Source organism: Corvus cornix, chromosome 10 (genome assembly GCF_000738735.6).
Source record: "Corvus cornix cornix isolate S_Up_H32 chromosome 10, ASM73873v5, whole genome shotgun sequence".
NCBI classification, from domain to species: domain Eukaryota; kingdom Metazoa; phylum Chordata; class Aves; order Passeriformes; family Corvidae; genus Corvus; species Corvus cornix.
The window spans coordinates 32321-44773 of NC_046340.1; the positions used below are offsets into that span (position 1 = coordinate 32321).

General features: G+C 37.9%; 1 protein-coding gene across 2 annotated transcripts; it reads left to right on the top strand.

Moving 5' to 3' along the window:
* Positions 1-1660: 1660 nt before the first annotated feature.
* On the top strand, positions 1661-11001 carry DNAAF4 (dynein axonemal assembly factor 4). 2 transcript variants are annotated; one of them, XM_010391202.3, is made up of 9 exons: positions 1661-1744; positions 4009-4156; positions 4519-4652; positions 5541-5781; positions 6521-6666; positions 7270-7379; positions 8092-8245; positions 9267-9372; positions 10456-11001. In XM_010391202.3, exons 1-9 carry the CDS (start codon positions 1709-1711, stop codon positions 10563-10565), a joined length of 1185 nt encoding a protein of 394 aa, XP_010389504.1. In that variant the 5' UTR covers positions 1661-1708; the 3' UTR covers positions 10566-11001. The 2 variants fall into 2 exon arrangements, with proteins under 2 accessions (XP_010389504.1, XP_010389503.1); XM_010391201.2 differs by lacking the exon at positions 1661-1744 and adding an exon at positions 1751-3427.
* The last annotated feature ends 1452 nt before the right edge of the window (positions 11002-12453 follow it).

Consider the following 12453-nt stretch of genomic DNA (forward strand, 5'->3'; position numbering starts at 1 on the left):
CTTTAGAGCAGGCGCTGTGGGCCTTCTAACTTGGAAATTTTTGTCCACATTCTCCTTTTAGAGTTAAAAGTGAGTAGAAAAAGACAAGTTACCAATCTACTGCCATCCAAACAATGCAAAATATAAGCTGATTAAGATTGTTGACATTTAATTTTTTTTTTGTTAATAATGATATGATATTTTTACCTTTTAGAAGAACATACATCAGAATCTGATTCAAGTGTTCTTGAAACATGTATATGGTAGACTTTGTCCAGCACTGTATGTAACTTTGTTGCTTTCTGTTGTCTGGTTTCAGTTTCCTTTAAAATAAAGATAGTTTTTGAGGGGAAGTTGCCTGTTGACTTTATGAAGATGATGTAATGCCTAGACGGACTCTTCTAATGTTCCGTCTGCGAGAATGCATTTGGATTAGGTGTAATCCTGCAAGGAGCAGCATGAGGTCATATGGATCAGAAAATACAGCTCCTGCCTCTCTTGGAGAGCTCTGCTGTTCTGTAAAGGTGTTAATCGGCAGTAACTTCAAAGCAGATGGGAAGAGGTCTTGTGCCTTCAGCCCCATTTCTTTCCTTGTAGGATGGGAGGGAAGGCTTAAGCACCATTTTTCCTGAATAGATGTTTTTTTAATAACTTTCTGTACTTGGGAAATGATTATACAAAGAATTATTTATTCCAATTTATAAAATTATTACTAAGCTCTTCCTGTTAGTTAAAATACCAGAACAAACACATACCACATCACTGCCTTACCAATAATTTTTAAAAGTAACTGATATAGATGGTCCCAAGCCACGTACATGAAACAGTTGGAATAAACAGAGTCTCATAAAATGTTTCTGCTATTTGTAAAAGATATGGAGGGGTGAGAGAAATGAGAGAGAATTTAGAAGGGATGGGAGAAAAAAAGGTTAATAATTAAAGATAAGAAAATGTAAGCTATTTAACGGATTTTTTTTTTCTCCCATATATTCAAACTTCTGAAGGCATTAGAAGTGAAATAACCCCAGAACAGATATATGTGTATATAGGCAGCTGGAAGGTCCAGAATATTAATATTATTAAGGTTTGTCTGGAACATAAATCTGCATCCTTCATATCATAGGAGATGGGAATTTAGGAATCAGATTTTCAATGGAAAAATTTATCTTCTTGCACTGCAAACTTTTGACCGATAAAGTTAGTGCCAGCAGAAGAACCATTATGCATGGGTGTCTCTTGTTTATTTTGCAAGTGTGTCACAGTGAGAGTGCTTACTCACAGGTAAGGCTGTGGTGTGGAGTATGTGGGACAGAGGTGGTGTTTCTGAACCTACACATCAATTCAAAACTTTTAAGGTTGATCCAAGACCTTGCTGAGTCCCTTTTGTGTCCTCTAGCAGCTAAATCTGCTACTTTGACATAAAAATGTGTCAGTGATATTTACTGTCTCCTACAAGCTTTGCATTGCAGATGTAGCTTTTAAGTAAATAGACTGTATGGTTGATGTATTGGAGCTCTTTTGTGTAATTTGAGAAGACAAATACTGGTAACCATAACTGTGCCCCGTTTTGTAAAGCATGTATGCAAGGTATAGTCCTTCTAGCAGGAATAAATACTAAGCTGCTTCATTTCAGTGTATTCTCTGTGATTAAACTAAAAATTACACCTGGGTGACCAAGGCAGAAGACCTGCACTTTACCGTCTGTGAATGAACTCTCCATAACTGAAGGATGCGTTCTGGCTCACTAGAGCTTCATTCTGGAGTGGTAAGAGATTTTGAGTTACTATTACATTATAAGCATTCCAGCTGCTGCTGCTATGTACTTTGAATGTTCTTGGAAAGAAGAATTTCATTCAATTCTCATATTCTAGTCTGTGCAAGGATTCTTCCAGATGATACTGATGTGGGTGAGCGAGGGTGAAGAATAACCCAGAAATCATACGAGTTGTGATGGATTTCTTGCTCTGAAAAGATTTTAAATCTCTGCGATGCCCAGTTGTATATATATATACAGTACTTAAAAGTAATCTCTACTATTTGAATATTGCTGTGTGTTATAAGTAATAAAACATAAAAATTAAATCTTAACATAGAAATTAAATCTTCAGTGATGCACATCAGAAATCCTAGCTAATGTGTGCCATGTTAAACTCCATTATTCTTGGTCTTATTTTAAAAGAAAGAGGGAAAACTAGACTTTTTGGTTCTAGATTTTTCCTAATAGTTCTAGGTAATTGTGTACTTTTGAGGAACTCAAACATACATGCATTTTTATCCAGCTGTGTTTGGCTCGTCTTTCAGGCCATATTCTCCAGAAGCGGTTGCTTTCAATATGCTAGACTTTATTTTGGCAGATACAGTGTCACAGTTTGTTTGAGAAACGTGGAGTGGTAATGTGCAAATTACCTCCTGAGTTTTTGGCAGAGACAGTACAACAGACAGTATTGCTCAGCAATAGCATGGGGCTGCCAGTATGACCCAGTTATTTTTACGGGACGTGTGGAAGTTTCAGTGCCAGCATTGCCTGAGTAGGTTAAGGAAGGTGATCCTGCCCCTCTGCTGAGCCATGGTGAGGCCACCCGTGGAGTATTGTGTGCAGTTCTGGGCCCCTCAGGACAGGAGACATGGAGCTCCTGGAGCAGGTCCAGCAGAGAGCTACCAAATTGATCAAGGGTCTGGAGAATCTCTCTTACAAGGACAGGCTGAAGGAGCTGGGCCTGTTTAGCCTCAAAAAGAGGTGACTGAGAGGGAACCTCACCAATGTGTATAAATGTCTGAAGGGAGGTGCCAGAGGATGGAGCCAGGCTCTTAGTGGTTCTGAGAAATAGAACAAGAGGCAACAGGCAGAAACTGATGCTCAGGAAGTTCCACCTGGACTGAGGAAGAACTTCTGTGTGGGTACAGGCTGCCCAGAGAGGCTGTGGAGTCTTCCTCACTGGAAATATTCCAGAACCATCTGGACACAATCCTTTGCCATGTGCTCTCGGATGACCCTACTTGAACAGGGACGCTGGACTGGATGGACCCGCTGTGGTTCCTTCCAACCTGAGCCATTCTGTGGTTCTGTGTATCAATCAAATCCGTCCTCAACTTTTGATAGTTTTTTGCCAGAAATCCTACATTGCCAGCACTTTGTCTTTCTATAGAAAAGTATGTGGATGATACGAGCTGCATTCCTTCCTGCTGTGCTGAGCTGTGTGTGCTGACAGCCAGAGCCGGGCCCGCGGCCTTCAGGCACTTAGGGACTACAGTTCCCGGCGTGCGCCGCGGGGCCGCGGCGGCTGAGGCCGGGCAGCGGCCCCGGGGAGCTCCTGCGGTCGCGGCGATGCCGGTGTGGCTGCGGGAGCACAGCTGGCGCCAGACCCTCACCGCCGTGTACCTCTCGCTGCCCTTGCGCGGCGCCCGGGCCACCCCCGCCAACATCTTCTGCAGCGAGCAGTACCTGAAGGTGGGCGACCGCGCCCCACTCGCCTCATGGGCCTCCTGCCGTGCAGGGCCGCGGCCGCGGGGTTACTGCGTAACCCTGCTCAAAAGCACGCGCGCCGTACACCGTGGCAACTCTTGAAGTTCATAACCCTTTATCTTTTATAATCTCCCTCTCTGTGCTGCAGGCTGTTAAACGCCCGTCCTGCGGCAGATAATGGCTTTACCACTGCTCATTCCCTACTAATGCTCTTGCTACTCAAGAGGTGCCAGCTGCCTTTACTCTCATAAATGGACTGAATTAATACCTTTGCTTATACTGTGAATAATATTTCTAAATTTGAAATCCACGGCTTCTGTTGCAGTGCTGAAGAACCAACTTTTTTGATCTCGTTAATAAAATATATTACTTTGTGATGCCCCACCGTTAACGGGAAGGAAGCACCTTTTCTGGGCCTCTGCAAACCTCCACAGTGGATACAAGGCAGATTAGTTCTGTCAATAGTATCTGTTTCTTGAGGTTTACCATATGCTTGTGCTGAGTGTTTTGAATATGTGAGACTTAATTTAAAATAGTAAATATTAGTACAAATTATATTTTTATAGGTAAGCATCCCTCCCTTTTTATTTGAAGCCATTTTATATGCTCCCATTGATGACACAAATAGCACAGCAAAGATTGGAAATGGAAACATTTTCTTCACCTTGTATAAAAAAGAACCGGCCATGTGGGATTCCCTAACTCTAGCAGATGGTAAGTTCTCTACTCTAAAAATAAGCCTGCATGTAAGGAACCCATACAGTGAAACTTCTGCTGGTAGATATCTGCTTGGTTCAACCTCGTTGTTCATTATTCAAAATACAAAGTATGTGAGAACAAAGAACACCTACTGGTTCTAGCATGTATGAAATTAAACAGTATTTCTTGTAAAACATTTTGTGTGTAAGCAAATCCTAATTTTTCTCTTCTAGACATGGGCTTGGTAGACACTGCTTTGTGGAATTTTAACCGTGTTGCATTTTGCCAAAATAGCAGAAGAAATCGTGTTTTCATTAACATGATACATACCAGTAGAACTCCAGGCCTAAGTGACTAAAACAGTTTATTCTTTTAAGCTGGCAAGGAAAAACTACAATATCTGAGAGAGAATGCTGTTCTAAAAGCCCAAGAAAAGGCAAAAGAGGAGACAGAAGCAAAAAAAATTACAAAACAGGAACACAAAAAGTATGCTTTGGAGGCCACAATGAAGGTAGGTTTAGAAAGAGCTCTACAAGACATACATGTAAACAACTACCAACTAATCTGGCAGATGCTTTGTTAAATGTACCTTAAAAAATACAAGAACTACCAATTTTTAATATAGTGGTGGTGACCCTTGTTATTTCTTTGCACTTAAAACATATTTATTACCAAATAAAGGTCTTTTGTGGCCTTTGCAGGTGTTTAGACCTTTAGCAATGTGAAAAATACTGATTTAAAAAAAAATATTTATTTGTTGTTGTATTTTACATCAGACTTGCTGTTTTTCGTGTTTTGTGTGTTTGTATCTCTGTTATTCTGCTTTTTATGTATACTTTAAGATATGTTCTCAAAATTTTTATGTATGTTAAAAGTCTGGTCACTTCACTTGTGTTCAAAGTATTTCTCTGAAGTGTGCAATAAAATTTTAGGATTGTATATGCAATATGGACCAAAATGAGCTACAGTTAGTGACTGTCTTAGTTGCAATGTTGTACCTATTCTGCATGTGTAATAATCTCAAAGAGAAGAGGATAAATAAGAAACAGTGTATTAAAATGATCGCATATATTTTGCATGTCTGTATACTCCAGAGATGTACATTGGAACATGGCTAGGATTTTCACTGTTTAGAAGTGAAACTTATTTCTGAGTGTTCCTGGATTGTACCTTAGGGTTGTTAGTAAAATAGTTTAAAAAATGAGATTTCTAAAAGCTAATCAGAAATCTTTACTCTCACGGTCATTTTTAAACATCTTAATTAACTCAGCTTGTATGGTCACATTATCGGTTACACCATGCTTGGGATATGAAACTGGGAAAATAATGGTAACTTGAACTTAGTCATGTTAGTATTATCAGATGTTACGTATCTCATAGGGCTTTTTTTTTCAAATAGCTAGAGGAAGCAGAAAGGAAAAGAATTGAAGATCTGAAAGAAAAGGAACGGCAGAAGGTCACTAAAGAGTTGGAGTTCTGGAAAAACCAACAAAAATATGCTGATAAATACAAGAGCGTACGAAAAAAAGAGGAATTACATCAAGAAATAAAGCCGTTAAAGGAGAGAAAAAATGAAAAAATGAACAAAAGTAGGATTCCCAATGAAGGAGCTTCTAATATCAGACTCAAATCCACAAAAGGTTGTATAATTGAACTGTACTTTATAATTCTTTAAAGTGTAGGTATAACTTTATTCCTAGATGTTTCTAATGCATCATTTATCTTTGTCTCCACCTTACTGCACCGGTTCTTGTAGTTTGCAGTTATTTAAAAATGGTTATTTTCAGGCAATTTATTGAGCTAAAGCACATGAGTTCTTAGCTCTTGATTAAGTCTTTGGAAATACAAGGGTGGGTTTTTGTTCTAAGCTTTAGAAAAGTAAATCAGAGAGCCTTTCTGATAGTGTAATGTGGGCTTTCTGGGAGTGGGGTTCCTGTTACCCAGTTACCTAACTGCTGGAATTCATAGAAATATTCAATCTCCTTTTGTTCTCTCTGTCCTATGTCTTGGCTCCATGGCAATTCAGGCAACTAAATCAACAGAAGACATTTAATTTTTTGTTTGTTTGCTTTGATAGGCTAGTTTTAGCTCTCATTGTTGCCCCATCACAGCATCACACAAGCAACAGAGAGATGTAAGAGGAGCTTAACTTAATTTGTGACAGATGCTGAATCATTCCATTTATTTACTGGCTACACTAAGAAGAAGCATTGTTTGAACCTTCCCTTCAAAAGAACAAGTCTAAACTTTTCTCAAGCTATTAAAGGTTTAATTCTAATATGCCACATTTCTAAATCGGATGTACTTTGGACTTTGGTAGAAAATCAGAAAAATCTTTTGCTTCATTTTTCATTTCCAGTGCTCTAACTCTCTTCATAGGTCATGGTTCCTGTAGTATATTTTCACAGAATTTAGAGGAAGAACAGTTACCAGCTCCCCGAGCTGCAGCTACAATTAAAGTCAGCTTTACACCACGAGTTTTTCCCACAGCTCTGCGAGAATCTCGTGTTGCAGAAGAGGAGGAGGTAAGGTGGGGAATTATTTATTGTGTATTCAGAAGGTTGAAAAAAATTGTATCTGTGCCAAGGAATGTTACCTGTGCAATATCCTTATTTTTCAAGGAAGACTGTTTTATTTAAAATAAGATATAAAGAAACAATTTTATATAAAAATTATTTTCACCATGTGGTTGTGCAGATTAATAAATAACTTGTTGCTTTTTTGGGAGGGGGAGAAAAGGCAGCAATATTTATTTAATTCCTTGAAGTAAAAAATTTGAAATATCTTAACTCTTATATTTAAGATTCTTTAAGTTCTGTCTTAAAAGAAGCTCACAGTTAGCTCTTTTGAGCTCAATTCAATGAACACAAAGTAATTTTGAAAGATCAAAACAAATAAGTAAACAAAAATGTATTAGGGATGTGGTAACCTAACTTCTCTTGGTAATAAAATATTCGGGGAAACTTTGAAGTTTTTCGTATTGGATACTATTAAATATTTCCCTCTGTCCAAAATATGTGGTCAATAGAATTCTTTGGATAAATATGAGTGAAGACATGAAAATAAAATCCTTTTCTGGATTTGCATTTTTGCTTCAGAAGTAATACTTGCACGTTTTCTATTTACAGTGGCTACATAAACAAGCAGAAGCTCGAAGAAGAATAAATTCTGATTTATCTGAGCTGGAAGATTTAAAAGAAGAGGAGAAGAATACAGATTGGTTAAAGGACAAAGGAAAGTAAGTTGCATTCTGCTTGAAGATGTATTAAAAATTAATTAGTTATATGGTGTTTGTCTGCTGTTTAGTTTTGGTATATTCTGTTTATCCTAGACGCAGATGGTGACCGTCTAGAGTAGTCATGGCAGTCGTACTAGAGATTTTATTGACAACTTATGGGGTCAGAATCTGATAAATCATGAGATGCAATTGTTGAAGCTCTTGATGAACAAAATCATTGTAAACACACTATGCATATTCATCTTTGAAGACAGTTGAGGCAATGCACTATCATACCTAGGTGGATTTAATTTCATTTGTACTGTTTTAGTGAGAGGTTAAACATCTGTCTAAAACAAACTTTAGGAATTTGATACAAATATTGGTTTATTTATAGAGCTGTGCTATACAGAAAGGTTTGATTAGGCAATCATAATCAGATATACAAAGCTTTCAAAATTAATCCTGTGTCTAAATAAATGTGTCCACTCCTACAGTTCTTCATTGCTTGTAAGCAGTGACTATTTTTGTTGTGTATCTCAGCTATATTGTCAGCGTCAAGGTGCACTGAACTTCAGCTATGTCGTTCTCAGAAAAGGCTATAAAGGGGCATTTCAAAGGAAAATATGCTAAAAATTCAAATTTTTGAAAATGAGTTAACAATAAGTAGGTGTTTATTTTGTATTTATGCCCTTCTTTAAAGTGCATGTTTCACTTCTCGTTTAATACTTAGCAAAATGTTTGCAATGGGAAACTACCTTGGGGCTGTAAACGCGTATAACCTCGCAGTGAGGCTGAACAATAAACTTCCTCTGCTGTACCTGAACCGTGCCGCTTGCCACCTTAAACTGAGAAATTTACACAAAGCTATCGAAGATTCCTCTAAGGTATAAAAATCCAGGACCTCAGGCTGTCACCTTATACATTAATGTGATTTATTACTGTGATGGTTCTGTTTTAAGCAGATCTGTAAATACATACTAGTGCAATTCAAAATTTTAAAATTCAAACTTGATATAATGAAGCCATGGTGAAATATTAAAATTTGATGGTGATTAATGAACTTTCAGAAATTTAAAACAAAATGGCAATAAAATAAAACCTAAACCAGGCTTCCACACGTTTGTGACAAATGGCCATATGTTGGCTAGTATGTTTCTTTAAAGATAACAATATTGTGGCAGTATGTACACTTGAAAAAACCCACAACTTGGAGCAGAGAAAAACAAAACCAAAGTATACACATACGTTTTCTATTAGGTTGTGGTGTGCTTCATTTGGTTGGAAGGAAAAAAAAAGTGGTGGTGATGAGCAGGATTACCTTAAAAAACTTCCAACAAACCAAACATTTTTAAAGAAGGGCTGTATTGTCCTGATGTTTTAGCAGCTGTTATTGTGCAAGGAGAGGAATGATCTCAAATGGCACCTGAATAGTCTGGAAAATTTTTCCAATATTTATCTTCTTTTGAACTAATACGTACTTGAGTCTTGAAATTTGGGGTTTTTTTTGGTTTTTTTTCTGTTTTTTCTAGTAACTACTACTAAAACACATGTACTTTTTTAGTACTACCTTTTTTTTTTTTTTGATAGCATGGTATGTAATATGATATATGAAAACAGAATACGTTATTTGACTGCAATAAACATTTAGCATGGTATTTGTCACTTTTTAGCCATGGCAATGTAACTGTAGTTGGCAAACCGGGGTGATAGATACAAATCTTAATGCCTGGATTCACAAGTCATTATAATTAATTTGAATAGCTATTTTCTTTTTCTGTTTGAATAGTTACTATGTTACTGTATAATAACAGTAATTAGGTGAGAGAAGTGTTTATAAATTAGAAAAAAACCCCAAATTATTGAAAATCTACTTACAAATACTTTTGGATGTTCTCCTTTGTAAAGGCACTAGAACTGTTGACACCACCTGTTCCTGATAACGAGAACGCTCGAATGAAAGCCCATGTGAGACGTGGAACAGCGTTTTGTCAGCTGGAATTATACACTGAAGGTGAGGCCTTTGTTCTATGAAAACATGCACAGGAATTTATAGTGACATACACGTAACTCTGTTTAGCTCAATGAGGCTGTTCACACCTTTATGTTTTCAGGAGTGACTTTGAAGAAGGCCTATACAATCTGTGTCTGTTTGTTATGAACCTTACACCACATTCTTTAGCAGTTTTTTTTTTTTTAATTTACTCGATAATTGTAATTCCACTTGAAAAATCTTTACAAGTTGGAGAAAATGGACTGCACTCCTAATTTAAGGAGTTTTTCCATTGAAGAAATGAAAAAAACCTGAAATATTTCTAAAATACTTGTGAAGTGCTTTGTAACATCTTTGTAAAATGAGGTAAGAAACCCATACTGCTGAGCGATACGATTCATCAAGTACATGTCCTTTGTGCGAAAATACCTGAATTTACAGTGTCCCTGTTAAGTTCCTCAAGAGCATCAGGTGAGTTTTGTAAAGCAAATTTCCAAGTGAAAGCTGATAATAGAAATTGAAGAATATTCAAAGTGTCAGTGTTGAAATACTAAGCTTTGGCCATTGCTTACCTTTTTCTACTTAGGCATCACTTGGTCATCCCTTTAGGCTTCATTTGCACTTCGAAACCTGATAAAAAAGACTTAAACTTAAGCATGATTTTACTTCCTGTACTCATGATCTGTTATTTTCCCCCCAAACTCTTGTTCTCACAGTTCACGTCTTTTTCTTTTTTTTCTTATTTTCACACAGTATCATTTTCTCTCTTCTGTAGAACACTTTAGAACAGTCCCCTCATGCACACACATATATATCGGAGTATATGTATGTGAGTGAAGAGGCTCTGTTTTCATGTTTCAAAACCTGAAAATGTTTATGTAGTAGAGTGTTTCCACTGAAATGTTTTGTGAAATAAGATAAACAAAATATAAATTATTTACTGACAAAGTTAAACTTACGTCATTCTTATTCCATCTTACTCAAGAACAAACTTCAAGATCAATACTTTATGCATATGACTGGGGAGTAGTTATTTCCAGTTAGTTGCTAAAGAGGATGCTCTTGCATTATTGATTGATATTCTTATTAATGTATCTATATTAGGTCTCCGGGATTATGAAGCAGCTCTCAAGATTGATCCTAAAAATAAAAATATAGAAAAAGATGCTGAGAAGATTCGACATCTAATTCAAGAAACAATGCAAAGTTCTTAATTAAAGAAAAAAACATGAAGAAACTCTTTGATGCCTTTGAGGACACCAGAAGGAATCTTACTTCTCTTCAGTGTGTGTTACCTAGACATTTTTCTGCTTCACTTGGAACACTTACAAAATTGGTAAAAGATTGGATATAGTAATTACTATTATTGGAAAGTATAGTATTATAAACATGATTAGGTATATTTTACATAGTTTTGATACAAAGTTGTCTTTTTTTTTTTTTTAAGCATCTGTATTACTCTGACAATCTGAAACCCTTGACGTGAAGCAGTTCCTTTTCGTTAAGTGTTCTTTCCAAAGTGGGACCATTTCAACTACACTTCTTTCAATAGCAGTTTTAGCAGACTTCTGAGTTTTCTACATCCGTCTCTTTCCTGAATACCATTTATGACTGATTTCTGTCTTTATAATAAAGTATTTATTTTGCAGATATGTGTTATTATGTGTGAATTTTATGGGAGAAAAGTACCTCTTATTCAACCCATTTTAGTCACCTTTCAACTAACAGGGAAAAGGATTTCAAGTTTAACTGTTTGTGGTCAGAGCAAATACTGCTCAAGATGTGTATTGAAATACATGCAGGGTGGAGAGTGAGGAACTTAACACTTTGACCTTATTTAATAAACTGTGGACAGTGATAATTTGACTCATAATGACTATGAAGGATGGTAAAATTTGAGATTTACATCAATTTCTACACTAGTGATAATCTTGAGCATAGAAAATACCTTAATATGTGTGGCAGAAATAATTAGTATGGATAATAAAAATATGAATGAGAGTAAGAATAGAGTGAGACTGGGTGATTTGATTTAGTTTTGACCTTTTTTTCTAAGATACAGGAATATAAAAAATAGAGCCCTAAAGAAATGTCCAGGTGACTGTGCTTCCTCACTCATGTTCACATGCATTTTTATTTTTATTTTTATTTCTATTTTTATTCTTCTGCAGGGAGTGAGTTATCATATGACAAATACTTCTTGTTCTGTACCTCCCTTAGTGCTGCTGAGCGAGCCAGTTACAACCTGCTGTTCTTCAGAGGTGCAGTGAGGGCTTTTTTTGTTTCTCAGTCATGTAAAGCATGAAGCCGACATTTAAGTTGCTACCTTAGATAAAATTTGAGTAAGACATTGACTTTATTAATTGAGGCCTGTTGTTGTCATCTCCCATTTATTTTTTGATCCAGTATCAGAGCACTGTTGGGGTCTAAATCTCTGGGATTTTGGACCTGCTCTGTTTGTACAATGCCTGTTGATGAGATGTGGTCTAGGAGCATGGGTGGGGGTAGGAGCTGCCTTACCCCCAGTCCGAGTGGCTGTTGGGACAGTTTCTCCTGAAGCAGCATGGCCTGTGCTTTGGGGAGACTTTCCAAACTAGTTAATTCCCAGTCATCAGAGTTTTTCCACCTGAGACTAGAAGAATCAAAAATTTGTCCTCCATATACAGCACCTTTGGGGTTTTTTGGGGGAGAGGGGCGTGTTCTGGAGTGTTCTTTGGTGGGGCTTTTTGTTTGGTTGGTTGGCTTTTGGGGGGGTGAAGGTGTGGGTGGTGGTTGTTTGTTTTTTCCTTTCCCTTAGTACAAGCGTTACTGGCATGTAAGGGAGCGCGTCTCCTCAGAGCTGGCTGCCCCTGTGCCCGGCTCTCCCCTGATTACACCAGCACAACCCCGCTTGAAGGGGCCTCTGAGCAGCCTCCGCCTGGCACAAACAGCGCCAGCGCCGCGGGGCCTCTCGGCCCGAGCTCGGCAGCTGGGCGTTGCCATGGCGGTGCCCGGGGCGGGCGGGCCGCTGGGTGGGCCGGGCGTTGTGGTCCCCCGGGCGCTGCGGTTCCCGGGCCGCTCTAGGCTCTGTGGCCGCCGGGCCGCGGACTACGCTCGCCAGGG